Source organism: Brienomyrus brachyistius, unplaced genomic scaffold, assembly GCF_023856365.1.
Source record: "Brienomyrus brachyistius isolate T26 unplaced genomic scaffold, BBRACH_0.4 scaffold27, whole genome shotgun sequence".
Taxonomy (NCBI): domain Eukaryota; kingdom Metazoa; phylum Chordata; class Actinopteri; order Osteoglossiformes; family Mormyridae; genus Brienomyrus; species Brienomyrus brachyistius.
The window spans coordinates 2,471,622-2,488,473 of NW_026042306.1; the positions used below are offsets into that span (position 1 = coordinate 2,471,622).

At 41.0% G+C, this 16,852-nt stretch overlaps 1 protein-coding gene across 1 annotated transcript; it reads left to right on the forward strand.

The window, feature by feature from the left end:
- The first annotated feature begins 2,400 nt into the window (after positions 1-2,400).
- LOC125720950 (cleavage and polyadenylation specificity factor subunit 3) lies at positions 2,401-14,761 on the forward strand. The gene is made up of 18 exons (XM_048996860.1): positions 2,401-2,587; positions 3,056-3,119; positions 3,198-3,295; positions 3,422-3,550; positions 4,501-4,678; positions 4,782-4,871; positions 5,689-5,839; positions 6,619-6,794; positions 6,968-7,126; positions 7,429-7,575; positions 9,274-9,426; positions 9,935-10,043; positions 10,166-10,264; positions 11,383-11,477; positions 12,591-12,678; positions 12,830-12,896; positions 13,133-13,229; positions 14,238-14,761. The coding sequence occupies exons 1-18, from the start codon at positions 2,517-2,519 to the stop codon at positions 14,337-14,339; spliced, it is 2,073 nt and encodes a 690-aa protein (XP_048852817.1). The 5' UTR covers positions 2,401-2,516; the 3' UTR covers positions 14,340-14,761.
- The last annotated feature ends 2,091 nt before the right edge of the window (positions 14,762-16,852 follow it).

Below are 16,852 nucleotides of genomic sequence, written 5' to 3' on the forward strand. Positions count from 1 at the left end.
ACCCCCAACCCCACTAGGTGATGGCACTGATCAAAGGAGCCCAGAGAGATTGATCTAGTGTGGCGGCAGAAGCTGTATCAAGACTAATATGGTCCAACAAACTGTCTCTATATTGGTTGATATTAAGATTATTTTTATTTTTCCAGTTCATTAGGACAGTCTTCTTAGCAATGCATAAGGTGGTGAAAGCCATGTGAATTGTGTTAATCTCTGTAGTGACACTATCTAGGTCTCCCAACAAGCTGACTGAAGGAGAGACTGGAATGGTACATTTCAGACACTTTGATAAGTCCTCACAAATCCTGCGCTAGAACCTCGGAACAGGTGGACAGAACCAAAAAGCATGGATGTAATTGTCAGGTGTATCGCCTTGACGTGTGCAGTTGTTAGAAGACATAAAACCCATCCTGAAGATCCGATGCCCTATATAGTGCACTCTATGCAGGATTTTGTATTGTATTAATTGTAAACTGGGATTTCTAATCAGTTTAAAGGTTTTTAAACATATCTGACACCAGAAATTGTGGTCCCAGCTCACTGATAGATCTGTCTCCCATTTTGCAATAGGAAAGGATATTGATTCATCCATTTTGGAAAGTGTCCTGTATATTTTAGACAGTAACTTGGGGGGTTTTGAGATTAAGGAATTCTGCCGCACTTGGTGGTATTTGTAATTTGATTTGATTAGACCTTAATCTCTTTTTTACTATAGATTTAACTTGTTGATATTCTAAAAATCTATTCTTGTTAATCCCATATCATTTAACTAATATGTCAAAGGGAATAAGTCTATTCCTTCAAATATATGTTCCAAGTATTTAATACCTTTACAACTTCAATCTGAGAAGTTTATCATATTATTGTTTAGTAGTACGTCAGGGTTGTTCCAGATGGGAGTACGTGTGCATGGGATTAATGAAGACAGCATTCGTGTCGTTTGATGTTTGACCTAATGAATGGTAGATCCAAAATCTCTATATTATTGCATAGTGCCATCTTCATGAAAAGCGTATCTAATAAAGTGTAGTATGTTTGATTAATAGGGTCATTTCATTTATTCAGTTTTTGACACTCAGGTATTTTCATTTGCTTTATGTGTCTTCTATTAGCTCTCTGTATGCGTGAATGAACGGGGATGTGGTGTAAGTGAAGAAGCAATAAGCATATTTCTGGAATTGTAGTAGATGGTGTGAAAAACCAGGGGCTTGAATCACAAAGCTGGATTTCATGCTTAGCCAGATAACTTGTCAGATTTAAGGCAGTCTGGGCCAAGTGTAAATGAACAAAGACAAAGTCTTAAATCTGACATGTAGGGAAATCTGGCTTCATAATACAGGCCCCAGGTAGAGACAAACAAAGGCAGATGCGATGAAAAGCCATGCTCCAAACACAGGGAAACAGTCAAAAAGCTGATAAAGTAAATATAGGGTTAATATCCAAATCCAAATCACAAGACGGAAAACAAAAACCGACAAACAGGAGTCATGCGTAGAAAGCAGATCATGAAACACACCTCAGTATAGTGGGATGGTCAATATTTTTATGAAGGGAATTGAAAAAAGCTGCCAATTAATCCAGTAGATTAGGTAATCAAGTAGTCTGCCACTCCATGAGCAAGGCCCTTAATCCCCAATTCCTTGGTAAACCTGGTCAAACTCAGTTTCCTTAACCTAAATTTTCTATCTATCTATCTATCTATCTATCTATCTATCTATCTATCTATCTATCTATCTATTTATCTATTTTTAGCATTTCGGTTACACATCTCTGTCACCTTTTGTCTTTCTCACAGCCTGATGTATATGTAAACTGTTCATTGGTTCTTATCACCTGTGGTCACCTCAAGTTTACCCAGTTAAGGGCACTTTATGAGGCACTGCATCACATTTTATCCACTGGGAGGGCTCCTATCATGTGAGCTACTATGTTGCCTACACATAATTATTCTTAAGCATATGATCATGCATACATTTGAAATCTTATACATTAATACTAAATGGAAATTGTATGGGTGTCCCGGTTAAATAATCCTTCTAATATAAAGATTTTTTTTAACTGTAGCACGGTGGTTCAGTGGGATAAAACTTCGCCCCCACACCTCTACGACTGGAGATCTGACTGGTCCCCCTGCTCTGCCTGTGTGGTGTTTGAACTGTAGAATGAATTTTTTTTCAGTGAATTTAATCCTTTGACTTCGTTCAAATAAAAGTAATTATATATAATTATAAACATTCTATATTGATGATATACCGCCGAATTTCCTTATATTGTAGATAAAACTTATTTATTATTATGCAGACTGACTGTTACGCCGGAGGGTGGCGGAAAAGATATTCGAGTGTTTCGTTTACGTTTATTCCCGGAACTCATTGTGCTGGAAGCTGCTTGGTAGTTGTTTCCACACGACGGTGATTCGTTGTGGGACCGGAAATTTCCCGGAGTTTCGTCACATTTATGGTGGGAAAGTAGGTTTATTGCCAAATTATGTTAGCGTAATTTTATTTAATGTAGAAATTATGGCCACAAAACGGAAAGCGGATATATCGGTACCTGCCGAGGAGAGTGACCAGCTCCTTATAAGACCACTGTAAGTTTTCTTTTTCTTATAGTCCATTTGGTTTGAAAGTGGTGTAGCTGACAGTTTTGCATTTCAGGTTAAAGCTTGATTTAATATTTCTTACAAATCGGGTTGCCAAAAGAATGTCTGGAATGATCTGTAGATAACTATAAATTGCATTATATAAAATCTATATTGTAATTTGCCTACCTACAAGAAAATGATTCCTTAAGAAAATAATCTCAGTAATGATAATGATGATTACGGTTTTAAGCCAGTGTTTAAACTCACGAAATTTGCGTTTGGTTTAATTATGAATTTGCTCATATGACTGCGAACAAATACGAAATATCTGTTCTGGGCAGGGATTGCGTGTAGCTGTATAAAGAAGAGCATCTTAAAGAAGGGACGGCAATTCAGAGTGACTAATTTTCACAATTATTATACAGTCTGACCCACATGAGATTGCTGAATTTGCTTTTTTCTGTGCTTTAACAGTGGCGCCGGGCAGGAGGTAGGCAGGTCATGTATTATCTTGGAATTCAAAGGAAGAAAAATCATGGTAAGTTATCGTTGCCCAAGTACAGTGCATTTCAGTTTGGAAGACGTGTCTGGTGCCTTATTTTGTGTATCTCTACAGCTCGACTGTGGCATCCACCCAGGTTTGGAGGGCATGGATGCACTTCCATACATTGACTTGATTGACCCGGCCGAGATCGATCTTCTGTTGATCAGCCAGTGAGTCGACCTTGTTTCCCTGTCCTTTGCACCCAAATCTGTATTAGTGCTGTTTGCCTGAGATAGAGTGTAGCTTGCTGAATGCAAAAAAATTGAGCCACTTCTTTTGTTGTTTCCCCCCTCAAGTTTCCATTTGGACCACTGTGGTGCTTTGCCATGGTTTCTACAGAAGACAAGCTTCAAAGGAAGAACCTTCATGACACATGCTACTAAAGCCATCTACCGATGGCTCTTATCAGATTATGTCAAAGTCAGGTGGGTGAGCTTTTGTTACGTAGCTGGAATGAAAAATGAAAAACTAGAGATAGTAAATAGGTCATTTCAGTGAATAAAGAAATCCACATATGATTATGAGACGAAAAATCTTAAGCCGAGGCCTTTTTCATCTACACCAGTGGTTCTCAAACTGTTTCTATCTTTCCACACTTGCAAGAAGAAATATTTTCATGCCCCTCGTCAACAAAACAATGAAAAGCCTAGATATAACTTTATTTAGATAACATCAAACTCATTAACATTAATTTTATCAGTAACTTTTGTTAAGCAAAAAAACAACTCACTTCAAACAACTTTCTGTGACATTGTCACTACACTGCTTCTATAGTCTGCAATAAAAAAAAGGCAAATTAAGCCGAATTTGCACTTTTCTGGAAATACAACAATAAAATTCAGTCTGTATAAACAAGATCAAATGCAGAGGTGAACAAGACATTTAGTGAGAGTTTCCTTTGGCGGGTTTCATACTGTCAGCTGCCAAAGTTTTCGCACATAAAATACAGACAGCTCTCTCCTCATACACAGACAGATCTCTCCTCATACAGAGCAAGATATGCTTCATTATATTTCCTTTTTGGCTTGTTTTTTTTGCTGGTTTTCAGCACTTGCTTCATGTTTCTCAGCGCACCACCTGATTTTCTTTTTGTACCTGTTAATTATCTGTCCATTTTGACCCTTTAAGGCTCTGGTAGCACTGAATGTGCAGGTTGCTACTTTCCCCCAGGTCTCTTGTGCCCCATTTGTCATGACTCCACACCCCACACTTTGAGAATCACTGATCTACACTTTCCGTATCCTTTAAGTTTGTATAGCTCATCAGATTAGGATGATGATGAATCATGATTAATAGTACTTTGCCGTGGAATTATTTCACCATTAACTCTGTTACATTCATCATATTACATTTATTTGTCTTTTTTTGCATTTAGTAATATCTCAGCGGACGACATGCTCTACACAGAGACTGATCTGGAGGAGAGCATGGACAAGATAGAGACCATCAACTTTCATGAAGTGAAGGAGGTGGCTGGCATCAAGTTCTGGTGCTACCATGCGGGCCATGTCCTGGGGGCCGCCATGTTCATGATTGAGATCGCGGGCGTGAAGGTTCGTCACCTCTCCCTAGTTTGACGTGCCACAGATCTGCAAAGGATCATGGGGTTTCTTAGATTGCAGTCTAAGCAGGCTGTTTCCACCTGTCGTCCTTCAGCTGCTCTATACAGGAGACTTTTCCCGCCAGGAAGACAGGCACTTGATGGCAGCTGAGATCCCCAGTGTGAAACCTGACATCCTTATCATTGTGAGTCCATTTTAATAGCCTGTTATTAATTTAAAATTTGAGGGTAACACAACCTGCATTTCTTTTAGGGAAATGTGAGCTTAAATGAATTATTAATTTGTATTGTCAAAAATTCTTAGCTATTGATTATATTTTTGAGTGCCACACTTTGGACTTTCATTTTACAACTTCCTGTGGTGTACAGTAATAACTCCTGTATCTGGCATTCAATGATGGGCACACTCTAGTAACCGGTACCATTTTAAAACACCAAGTATTCAGAATAATTATAAAAATATAAATTTATCAAGCAATACAGTAAAGCAAATATAACAACAAAAAACATTGTGCAATGCTAATGTCAGTTCCTGCTTTTGCCTACAGAGACACACACTTTAATAGTCATTCTGCTTGCCCCGCCATTGATCTCTTGTGTTCTATCTGGCAGTGACATGACAATGTGTTAAAATAATGGTACAATAATCATTACAGTGTGTGTAGAACTAAGTATAAGAGATTTGTGAAAATTCTGTGTTTTTCAAACACGACTTTCAGCTACCCGGAAAATTCAGCTCCGGCAGGGAATCTCCTCTTCAATCTGGCAGGGCCTCAGGCCTGAACTTGCTGGATTCAAGATATTTTAATATACTGTGTGAATTTATTTGTATTAATGTGTTTTTCAGTTCTAGTTCTGGTAACCAAAATAATATTATTGTTCTAGTTATCCAGTACTTAACCTAAGTAATTTCTGGGATGCGTATTACATTTGTTGCCACATTTTTGCCCAGTTATGAGCTGTAATGCTGACGTTCATAACATGTCCATGCTCATATCTTAGGAGTCCACTTACGGCACACACATCCACGAGAAGCGTGAGGAGAGGGAAGCCCGTTTCTGCAACACCGTGCATGACATCGTTAACAGGGAGGGTCGCTGCCTCATCCCCGTGTTTGCGTTGGGAAGAGCCCAGGAGCTGCTCCTCATCCTGGGTGAGCCCCTTCCCATGATGCACCTGTCTGAATATGGGCGGCTGCTCACATTTGGCAGTGTTAACATCTGAAATTGTGGTTTGTGTTAATGTGCAGCAGTTTCATTTTTGTTAGAATTGGTTCCTGCAATTCAAGTATGAAGGGTTAATTACACTCATGGCATTTTGGCGCAGTGGGTAGCCTAAGCCTACTTCCCTGACAAAGACAGTAATTGTCAGTTGCTTCTCTGATATCGTCGATAAGCGATAATATTGTCATATCACCCAGCTCTACTCCACAGCCCCCCATATATTTCCATATAATCTAGGGTCTATGGCAGTGGTCACCAACATGGTGCCTGAGGGCACCAGGATGCCCCCAATCACCACATGAGTCGCCCACGGACCTGTTCTAAAAATAGCACAACTCACCATTGAGCAGCATCTAAAATTTTATTTTATCCTTTTACTATTCTTCAATCACATTTGTATTTATATATATTTGAAAATGACAATATCTGTAAAAAAAAAAAAAGCCTTTTAAACATGTTTATTATACATGAAGTTTAAGAGGGCATTTAAAACTGGTAGCCCTTTGCATGGCTAAGTACCTGTGAAGTAGCTCAGTTTCAAAAAGGTTGGTGACCCCTGATCTATGGTGTAGTGTATTAAGGATTAGCGCAGGGCAGTAGAAGAAAAGGGCAGGGCGGTGTCTGCTGTCACATCAAAGAACCTACTAGTGTGAGCACAATGTTAAGTGATAGCTGATGTTGCATGTGCTCTGTGACACGCCCCGAATAGACGAGTACTGGCAGAACCACCCGGAGCTCCATGACATCCCCATCTACTATGCCTCCTCGCTGGCCAAGAAGTGCATGGCCGTTTACCAGACCTACGTCAATGCCATGAACGACAAGATCCGCAAGGCCATCAACATCAACAACCCCTTCGTCTTCAAGCACATCAGTAACCTCAAGGTGGGTCAGCTCAAGGGCGTGTGGGAGTCGATTAGCAGAAGATTATCGCATTCGTTCATGTACAGAACTTTAAAATGACTTTAATAAAGTACTTTCAAAATGATTATTTTGAAACTATGGTGAATCCCCTCCTAACTGCTAAAACATTGAGCCAAGCCGTCCTCCCACAACAGAGCATGGACCACTTTGATGACATCGGACCAAGTGTGGTGATGGCGTCGCCTGGGATGATGCAGAGCGGCCTCTCCAGGGAGCTTTTTGAGAGCTGGTGCACGGACAAGCGCAATGGTGTCATCATCGCCGGCTACTGCGTGGAGGGGACCCTGGCCAAAGTGAGTTGGATTCCAGCAAGTGACCACCGTATCACACGCTAGTCCTCCTGTCCAAATGATGCGGATTTAATTTGTGTCAAGTGAAGCATCCTGTATCCAGCGAAGGTGTTTGAGAATGAATGGTGTCAGTGTCAGACAGACCAGAAATGGTGTTGGAAAGATGTTGATGGTTGTCAGAGGTTGTTGTTTGATACACAACTGGACTTCCAGTGCATAGGCGCCTTAGGGATGGCTGAGGGTGAATTCTCATGTCTCCTGTTCATGGCGTGTGATGTCACATAATTCTCTTGTCTCCACAACAGCATATCATGTCCGAACCGGAGGAGATAACCACCATGTCTGGACAGAAGCTGCCCCTCAAGATGTCCGTGGACTACATCTCCTTCTCTGCTCACACGGACTACCAGCAGACCAGCGAATTCATCCGTGCCCTCAAGCCCCCTCATGTGGTGAGCATCTGTTACTGCATTCGGCAGCCATGTGTGTTTGTTTTTTCCATAGAAGGCCAGTCTATATGAACAATATGCATTTAGACTGTCATTCTTCAAATAGGCACGAAACACAGACTGATCACAGCGACACATACATATTCAGACCTACATTTCTTTAAATCAAAAATTGGGGGTCATTGGTAACACACTTCATAAGTAGTTTGACGTGTGCATTCAGAATACCCATATCAGCAGTTATCAAATGTTACTTCTCCTACGGCTGATGTTTTAATAACATGTTAATCAGAATCTTAAAATAAGATTTAGTAACTGGGATTGAATCTACTTGACAAGAAATTAACTGTGCATTGTATTTATTTATGGCTATTTATGGTTATTGTCTGTGTTAATTGTTTCATTCCTTGTTTTATCTTTTAAGCAGATATTAATTACTTGCAGTTAGATCCATAAGTGTCTGGACACTGATGCAAATTTTGTCATTTTCTCTCTGTATACCACCACAATGAATCTGAAATAAAGTAATCAAGATGTGAGCCAAGTATAGATTTTCAGGTTTAACAAAGGTATTAAATTAAGCTGTTGGAAATTACAGCCATTTTCACAGAGGTCCTCCATTTTCAGAGGCTCAAACGTAATTGGACAAAGATATTGGTATTGTTTTAATACTTGGATGAAAATCTTTTGCTGCCAATAACAAGTCTGGAAGCCATGGACATCACCAAACACTGAGTTTCCTCCCTTGAGATGCTTTGCCAGACCTTCCTTGCTGCTGCCTTTGGTTGCTGCTTGTTTATTGGTATTTCTGCCTTCAGTTTTGTCTTTAGTAACTGCAAAGCATGTTCTGTTGGGTTAAGATCAGATGATTGACTTGGCCAGTGATGAATATCCCATTTTTTTACCTTGAGAAACTGAGATGTTTTGGGTCACCATCCGTCATCCATTACAAAGAACCTTATTCCAGACTTTTAAAGATATTTTCTGGCAAAGTTTGATCTGGCCTTCCTGTTCTTCAGTGTTACCAGTTTGCATCTGTATAATCTGTATATACATTCATGAAGACGTCTCTTGATTGTAGACTTTAGATACGTCTACCTCCTCAAGAGTGCTCTCGACCTGGCTACATGTTGTCAAGGGGTGTTTCTTCACCAAGGAAAGAATTCTGCGATCATCTACATTAGTTGTATTCTATGGTCTGGTTGGTTTGGGCACTCATAAAGTTTTAGCTATTTCTCTGATAGGTTTATTTTCTTTTTTCAGCCATCTGAAAAAAATGATGACCTCCTTCACTTGCATTGACACCTCTTTGGACCTCATGTTGAGTTCCAATGAATAGCTACCAAATGCAGATTCAGTGCTTGGAGTCAACTCCAGACCTTTTATCTACTTAATCTGTCATGGAGTAACGAGGCAACAGGCCAGACCTGGCCAAGAATCTGTGAAAGACTTTCTGAAAACTGGGTGTAATTTCTGAACGCTTAATACAATCTTTGTTAAACCCCTTAAATTAAAGCTGAAAGTCTTTACTTCCATCACATTTTGATCGCTTAATTTCAAATCCATTGTGATGACATATAAAACACAATATTGCTGCTAGACAACCATGCATTTCACTCCACATTGTACCAAGAATAACTGTATATGGGACAAGTAAGACATTGGTCTTATACCTGTCTGTTTTTACCCCCCCCCCCGCAGATCCTGGTGCACGGAGAGCAGAATGAGATGGCCCGCCTAAAAGCCGCCCTGATCCGCGAGTACGAGGACAATGACGAGGTCCACATTGAGGTGCACAATCCCCGCAACACTGAGGCTGTCACGCTCAACTTCAGGGGGGAGAAGCTGGCCAAGGTGAGCATTCAGCGCTTGGAGCTGCATGTGGTCCAGTGAGCTAAACCCCGTTCATCACTGCCTGGGGGTCATCCCTGGTTTATCCCTGACCATTCATCATAACCTTATATTAATGGATAGAAGATGAAATGAGTAGTTACTGAGTGTGTGTGTGTATATATATATATATATATATATATATATATATATATATATATATATATATATATATATAAATATATATAAATATGAGAGAGAGAGAGAGAGAGAGAGAGAGAGAGGGGGGGGGCATGGGTATGTAACATTGTTGTTTTTTTTTTTTTTTTTTTTGGTCCCTCAATTCTATTCAAATCCACGGATGCAATCAAAAAATTCAAGTCTTGTATTTTGTCTGGTTACTTAGGGTTAAGGTTCGGGCTGAGTAGGGGTTAAGGTTATCAGGGATGGGATCAGGGTTATGCCCACAGAAATGAAAGGAGAGTGCCCGCAAAGATATAGATACCTAATCTGAGTGTGATTCCTGTTGTAGGTCATGGGTTCTCTAGCCGACAGGAAGTGTGTGCAAGGACAGAGAGTCTCTGGCATCCTCGTGAAACGCAACTTCAGCTACCACATTCTCACCCCATCCGATCTGTCCAGTAAGTGGCCTCCAACATACTGCTGTGTTAAGCAGAGCCTGCCGGCACCTCATCATGTCTCCCGCAGACCACATGGCTTATGTTCCGGTATCGCCCTGAGGTCTTGAGTCCATCTCCTGCAGATTACACGGACCTGGCCATGAGCACAGTGAAGCAGACGCAGGCCGTCCCTTTTACTGGACCCTTCCCCCTGCTGGTCAGCCAGCTGCGAAACCTGGCAGGTGAGTCGCATCATCTGCCCCCTGCAGGTCTTTCTGCTCATTGTGTTAGTAATCGCAGTCTTAGTAATACATGATTTTAATTATCCTATTGAAGGTTCACACTTTGTCAAACACATAAACATACACTGTGGCGTATGTAGTGATATTTTTTCCACCAGGTTCCTGGATTATGCTGAAAAGGAAATACGTAAATCAAAGACATAATATAAAAAGATTTCAAAAATATCATTAAAAATTTGATACAACATAAGTAATAAAAGCAATTGAATTATATTTATTTATTAAAGTATATTCCAGTTACTACACATTTGGCTTGTATGTTTGTACCTAAATACATTATTTTCACTTTTACATGCCAAAACTGCATTTAGTAGTAGAACTGCATTCTGCAAATGATTAAACATTTCTGTTTAGTTTCCGTTAATTTTTAATTGTATTCTATGTGTGGAATTTTTAGTAATGTTACTTAGAATTAAAGATTATAATCGTGCATTGATGCACTGCTGAGATTCACATGGTGGCCACTACGTGTCTGGTTAGAAAATTAATCACCACCCCTTTAACCAATCAGATTTGAGAATTCAGCAACGGCGTGGTATAATTAAACACGAATATTCAGGTGGGAGGGGAATAATCTGATAAATGTGGAAAATGAATTGTCCCTTTTATCTGGACAGATAACTGAAGTGATTATGGTTGATGGGAAACAACTTTGAGCACAACTGTGCCCTTGAGAGGTAAAGTGGGCTATCCCACAAATACAAAGTTTTGAGAAAATGAGCTCCAAAGTTGATTTTTTTTTTCAAAAAATCAGTGTGCCTATACCCTACAATTGATATATATCATAGGTAGCACAGATCTCGGTATATTTAAAAGATCGATAGACCCTCAATAATTAATATTTGACACTAAACTCATTTTTGACTGACATGTGGGATAGCCCACTTTACCTCTCATGGGCACAACTAAGCATCAGTTTAATTGACCATCTAATTTATCCTCTGATGTGAGAGGTGACATGGCCTCTGCTGCCCCCTGCTGTCATGTTCCCATGTGCGATAGCCTTGTGGGGACACAGTTTGTGTGATGAGGGCCATGGCCATCTTCCTGTTCTGCAGGAGACGTGGAGGAGCTGGATATCCCCGACCGGACCGCTCTGAGAATCTTTAAGAACATCACTCTAGTGCACGAGGTCGGAGTGGTGGTGCTGGAGGTGAGACCTGTGTGTGTGAGTGTGTGAGTGAGTGAGTGAGTGAGTGAGAAATTATAGTGGTGTGATAGTTCATATTCTAAAAAAATGTAGTATAATACTTCAATAATTTTAAACTTTGTTTTTATTCTTCTTTAGAATACCTGACATTTTTGGATATTACCCAAGAACAGTCCATTTAACGAATTCCTGAAGACACGGGAGTGAATAGTCACTCCGGTACTCAGTGCCTGATATGTTGACAAAAATAAAACAAAACAGCTGAACAGTGCTTTTGCGCCCACGTAGTGCTGTCAGTTACATAACAACATCTACACTTGCACAGTGTCATCTGCAAGCCTAGTGCAAAAAAACGGCTGAGAGAGCCCGGTGGAAGAGGCACGCTAGCTAACACGCATCCGCTACACTATTTTTGTTACTATAGTAACACAGGGCTTGCTACAGCCACAGGAGATGTGATTGTGAGGTGAGGTGAGGTTTTAAGCTAGGGGAGTGTTAGCCTAATAATTCTGCCTAAGAGCACTGTAAACACACTGATAGCTTGGCAGGAAGGTTACACTCGGAGTGGAACCAGCACACAGACTTATAGACACGTCACCCCTGATCCTGGGTAGCTGGTCAGCATGCTGTCTGCACAGCCCCAGAACCTCCGGAGGTTCGGCCTGAATGCTCACCAAGCGCACACTGCTCAGGCACTTGTGTAATTGTGTAATTATTGATATGCTTGAAACAGGGGAGGCTTCTGGTGCATGTAATGCTACCGCTTGAGGTTTTGCGTGTGTATTACATAATATAAAATATTAGCGTGTATGAGGGGTGCGTGTTGATATTTCCATAGCGTGGTTTGCTTAATTGTCACCCTTGAGCTGGAAAAGTACTGTGGATTTTCCATGGGTCTGTGGAAGGTTTGAAAACGGGCTTAAAATCCAATTCTGCACTGCAGGGGATTCTGTGTCTGATGTCCTCATATGAATATAAGAATAAGATTTTTTTTCCAGCCAAAAATTGTTTTTACAGCACTTTTAAGGAGAATTTTTGAAATTTACTATCACAGTAATACAGAATAACTGGTGGTTCTTGTGTGTCCAAGTGTGTGTTTTCTTTCTGTCCCGCTAGTGGATTGCCAACCCGTTAAACGACATGTACGCCGACGCTGTCACTACTGTGGTTTTAGAGGTCCAGTCCAACCCGAAAGCCCAGAAAGGTCAGAGAACAGACTACCTATAATTCAAGTGTGAAATCTGCTCGCCTCACTGCGGTCTGCCGGACATCCTACGAGAGATACTAGTGAAACACTGGAGACACTTTGGACCTGTTTGGCAAGTATTTAGCTGCTGTCTCTCTTCTGTTGATAGTCATGGATTCCAAGAAGGGCAAAGTGGACACAGACATTTATCAGAAGAGATTGGAAATCATGCTACAGTAAGTATGTTTGCATCTTTGCTGGTGTGTAACTTACCAAGCCAGGGGACTAGACAAGAATCAACCAAACGCTACTCAGTCTGGGAGCCCCTTCAGTACTTGCACAGCAGAGGTGCTGGGTGCCCCTCCATTGAAAGTCTATCGCTCCACATTGAGGTTTCTCCTATGGTGCCCTCCTGCTTTCGTCAGTCCACCCCGTTAATCGCCTTTCCCTTTGCACCACCCATCCGCTGCAGAGACATGTTCGGTGAAGACTGTGTGGATTTCAAGGATGAGAAGAACCCGTCAGTGACGGTTGACGGGAAGACGGCGTACATCTGCCTGGAGACCCGGGTGAGTCTTTCCAAGTTCCTGCTTCTCCATCTTCTCCTAGGACGTGTTTCTGATGAAGCTGCTAGGAAAGATGCTTTACCTGAGGTACCTCTGCTGAGCTGTAACTCATCACAGTACAAAGCCTCCAAAGTAAATACCGATTATCTGGAGCTAGTTTATCTCCAATAGCCTTTGAAATTAAATGAGGCTCCATTTGCCATTTACACAAGTATAGGTACATTGGAACGCTTCTTTTCACATATCATGTTCTTCTCTGAGACACCCACATATACAGGTGCTGGTCATATAATTAGAATATCTTGAAAAAGTTGATTTATTTCACTAATTCCATTCAAGAGGTGAAATTTGTATAATGTATACAAGCTGATTGTGTCACCAGGTGTCTTCAATACTGAACCTTTTCACAATATTCTAATTTTAGATACTGAATTGGGGTTTTCATTAGTTGTCAGTTATAATTATCAATTAAAAGAAATAAACACTTGAAATATGTCAGTCTGTGTGGTATGAATGTATACATTATACAAGTTTCACCTCTTAAATGGAATTGGTGAAATAAATCAACATTTTCAAGATATTCTAATTATATGACCAGCACCTGTATACAATTGAGAGTGAAATTTGTGGTGCACATATAGCATTCTGCCCCTTATCCAGCACCCCCAGAGCACTGCGAGAAGTTAAGGGTTTTGCTGAATGGTCTAACGGTGATGTGCCTATTCTGCCAAAGCACGAACCTTGAGTCAGTCCCCTCCACACTGTAGCCCAGCGTTTCCCAATCTGGATTTTGGGAATCACGGGAAAACCCACATTTTTGCACCCTCTCAGCTCCTTGCCAGACAGTCCCAACTTCTTCTGGGAGCTGGAAGGGAGTAAAACCATGAAGTGTCTGGGGGTTCCTGAGGTCCGGGTTGGGAAACACTGCCCACTTCCTCAGCTCTCCAAAAGCCTGTGGTCTCAGCTATAACATGTTTGCTGACTGTGTCTCTCTGTTGGGGGGGGGTGTAGACCGTGGACTATGAGGAGGGTAGCGCCGAGGATGAGTCCCTGAAGGAGATGGTGGAGCTGGCAGTGCAGAGACTGTATGACGCTCTGTGCCCAGCCCTCTGAGGATACCTGCTGTCCTCTGAGGGTGAGCGAGTCGGGTCATGCTGAAGCTGCCCAGAACAGGCCACAAGCACCACAGCCCTAGTCGCTAGCAGACCCATGGCTGCTGTTTTGGACATGTTGAAGTTAAGGGGCACATCTGAAAACTTGGTGAAACATCCAGTACAACATGTTTGTATTATTATTTTTTATTTTAATTACTGAGCTTCTGGTCAGTTGTATCAGTTTGATGTGTTTGGGATGTTTTCCCAATAGCCTGCTGTTTCACAGAATTAGCGGACAGTGACATTTTGTTGAACATGAACGGAATATTCCAGAATTATAGGATGCTGGAGTAATGTCCACTAAATAACATTTTCTTGTAAGCTGTAAAGTACAGCGTTTGTTGGTGATTAATTAAGGTAATAAACTTTTTTTTACCATTATGATTTTGACTTCGGTTTCTAAATCAAGAAAACATTACTGAACCCAGTATTGTATTCCAGGTAGGCTAAAATCAGATGCATGGCCTATAATAAAATTTGGCTCCATTTTCATTAAGATATCGTGAAGAGTGATATAATTTGTCATGAAATCATAGACATTTTATCAGAGTACATGACTGGCATCAGCACCTGCACACAAGTACAACCGAGGTCTGTTTCTCATATGTATGAAGAGATCGTCCCAGCTGAGAATCGGGGTCTTGCCTTTAGGCTCACCACTCCTTGGCAACGTTACTCTTTGGTAAAGTCAAACTTTAAAAACTTGCTTGAATTTTTCTGGTAAGTCAACTTGATCAACCATCACAATCATTTGCTGGTGACAAATTACTCTCTTGAATTACTCTTTCTTGATTTTTTTAAATAAGTTACTATGGTACACTGCCTTTAAGAAGCTGGCACAACCAAACGCCTCCCAAAGCCAGCCTCCATGGCTTTGTATAGCTGCTTGTGATTTCCGATTGCATGCCCCAAAATAGAAAGTGCTCTCAGCGGCCATCCTTGACAGACTGTATAATCTTTGCAAGGCATCTGAGAGAAACGCCTTGGCAAACTACTTGCCGAGACCCAAATCACAACCCCGGACATGCCACCACCCCCGAACAATATCCTGCTGGTATCAAATGTGTCGCATTTACCTAGTATTTTATGGAGTTTGTGTGACATCAGCATCTGAAAGTGTCCTCAACCAGCATTATGACCGGACCTCAAGCTATGTAGCCTAACCCATGCAGCCTCTGTACCTGATTTCAGATAATGTAGCCTGTTTTGCTGAATATTTCCTGAAACACTTGATAGGACCACATTATTAACTAAACCACCCTTTAGCAACATTTTCACTGCATACATGTGCCAGGTGAAAGCCCATTCTTAACTTAGAAACACACTAACCACACATCACCTCTTACATTCAAAGGGGGACTGAACCCTAAAGCAGGAACTGCCAAATATGACATTTGATCACCTAACAGTAATGTAAACACAATTTAAAATGTCTGACCAATAACGCAGCTCTTCACTTAGAATGTCAAACATTAAAATGCAACAATATAAAAAACAACTCTTAGCACAACTTGCAAGAGGCGGAAGTGATGTTGCTGATTAATATAGTAAAACCTTGGATTGCGAGCATAATTCGTTCCAAAAACCTGCTTGTAATCCATCCATTTTCTAAACTGCTTATCCTATCCTGGATAAGCAATGGGCACAAGGCAGGGAACAACCCAGGATGGGGGGCCAGCCCATCGCAGGGCACACTCACACACCATTCACACCTATGGGCAATTTAGTAACTCCAATTAGCCTCAGCATGTTTTTGGACTGTGGGGGGAAACCGGAGTATCTGGAGGAAAGCCCATGACGACATGGGGAGAACATGCAAACTCTGCACACATGTAACCCAGGCGGAGACTTGAACCCAGGTCCCAGAGGTGTGAGGCAACAGTGCTAACCACTATATAACCACTATAACCTCTAAAGCACTCATATATCAAAGTGAATTTTCCCATTTGAATTAATGGAAACTCAGCTGATTCCACAACCAAAAAATAATCATATAAAAATGATTAATACAAAATATAAAGTAAAAATACATAAAACAAATTAACCTACACTTTACCTTTTAAAAGAACCGTTGATGGTGTGAGGGAGGCGAGAGTGAGGAGAAGAGGAGGATTATTTTTTAGGACGACTTTCATTATAACTAACGGAATCACTGCTATCTATTGTCTCACTGGAATCTTTCTTTTTGTGCGACTTTAACAAGGAATCTATCCAATGACAGCAGACCGAGCATGGGAAACGACTACCCACAATCCTGCAGCGAGAGAAGAACCATCGGCTGTTGTGATTACGTGATGCTAGGCAGACAAAGCGTATACATTATACCCGTATTGCAAGACCTCGCTCGTTTATCAAATTAAAATTTTAAAATTTTGCTCGCCTTTCAAAGCACTCAGAAACCAAGTTACCCGTAATCCGAGGTTTTACTGTAGCTACAAAAAGCATAAAAAACAGCCCCCCCAATACTTTTTC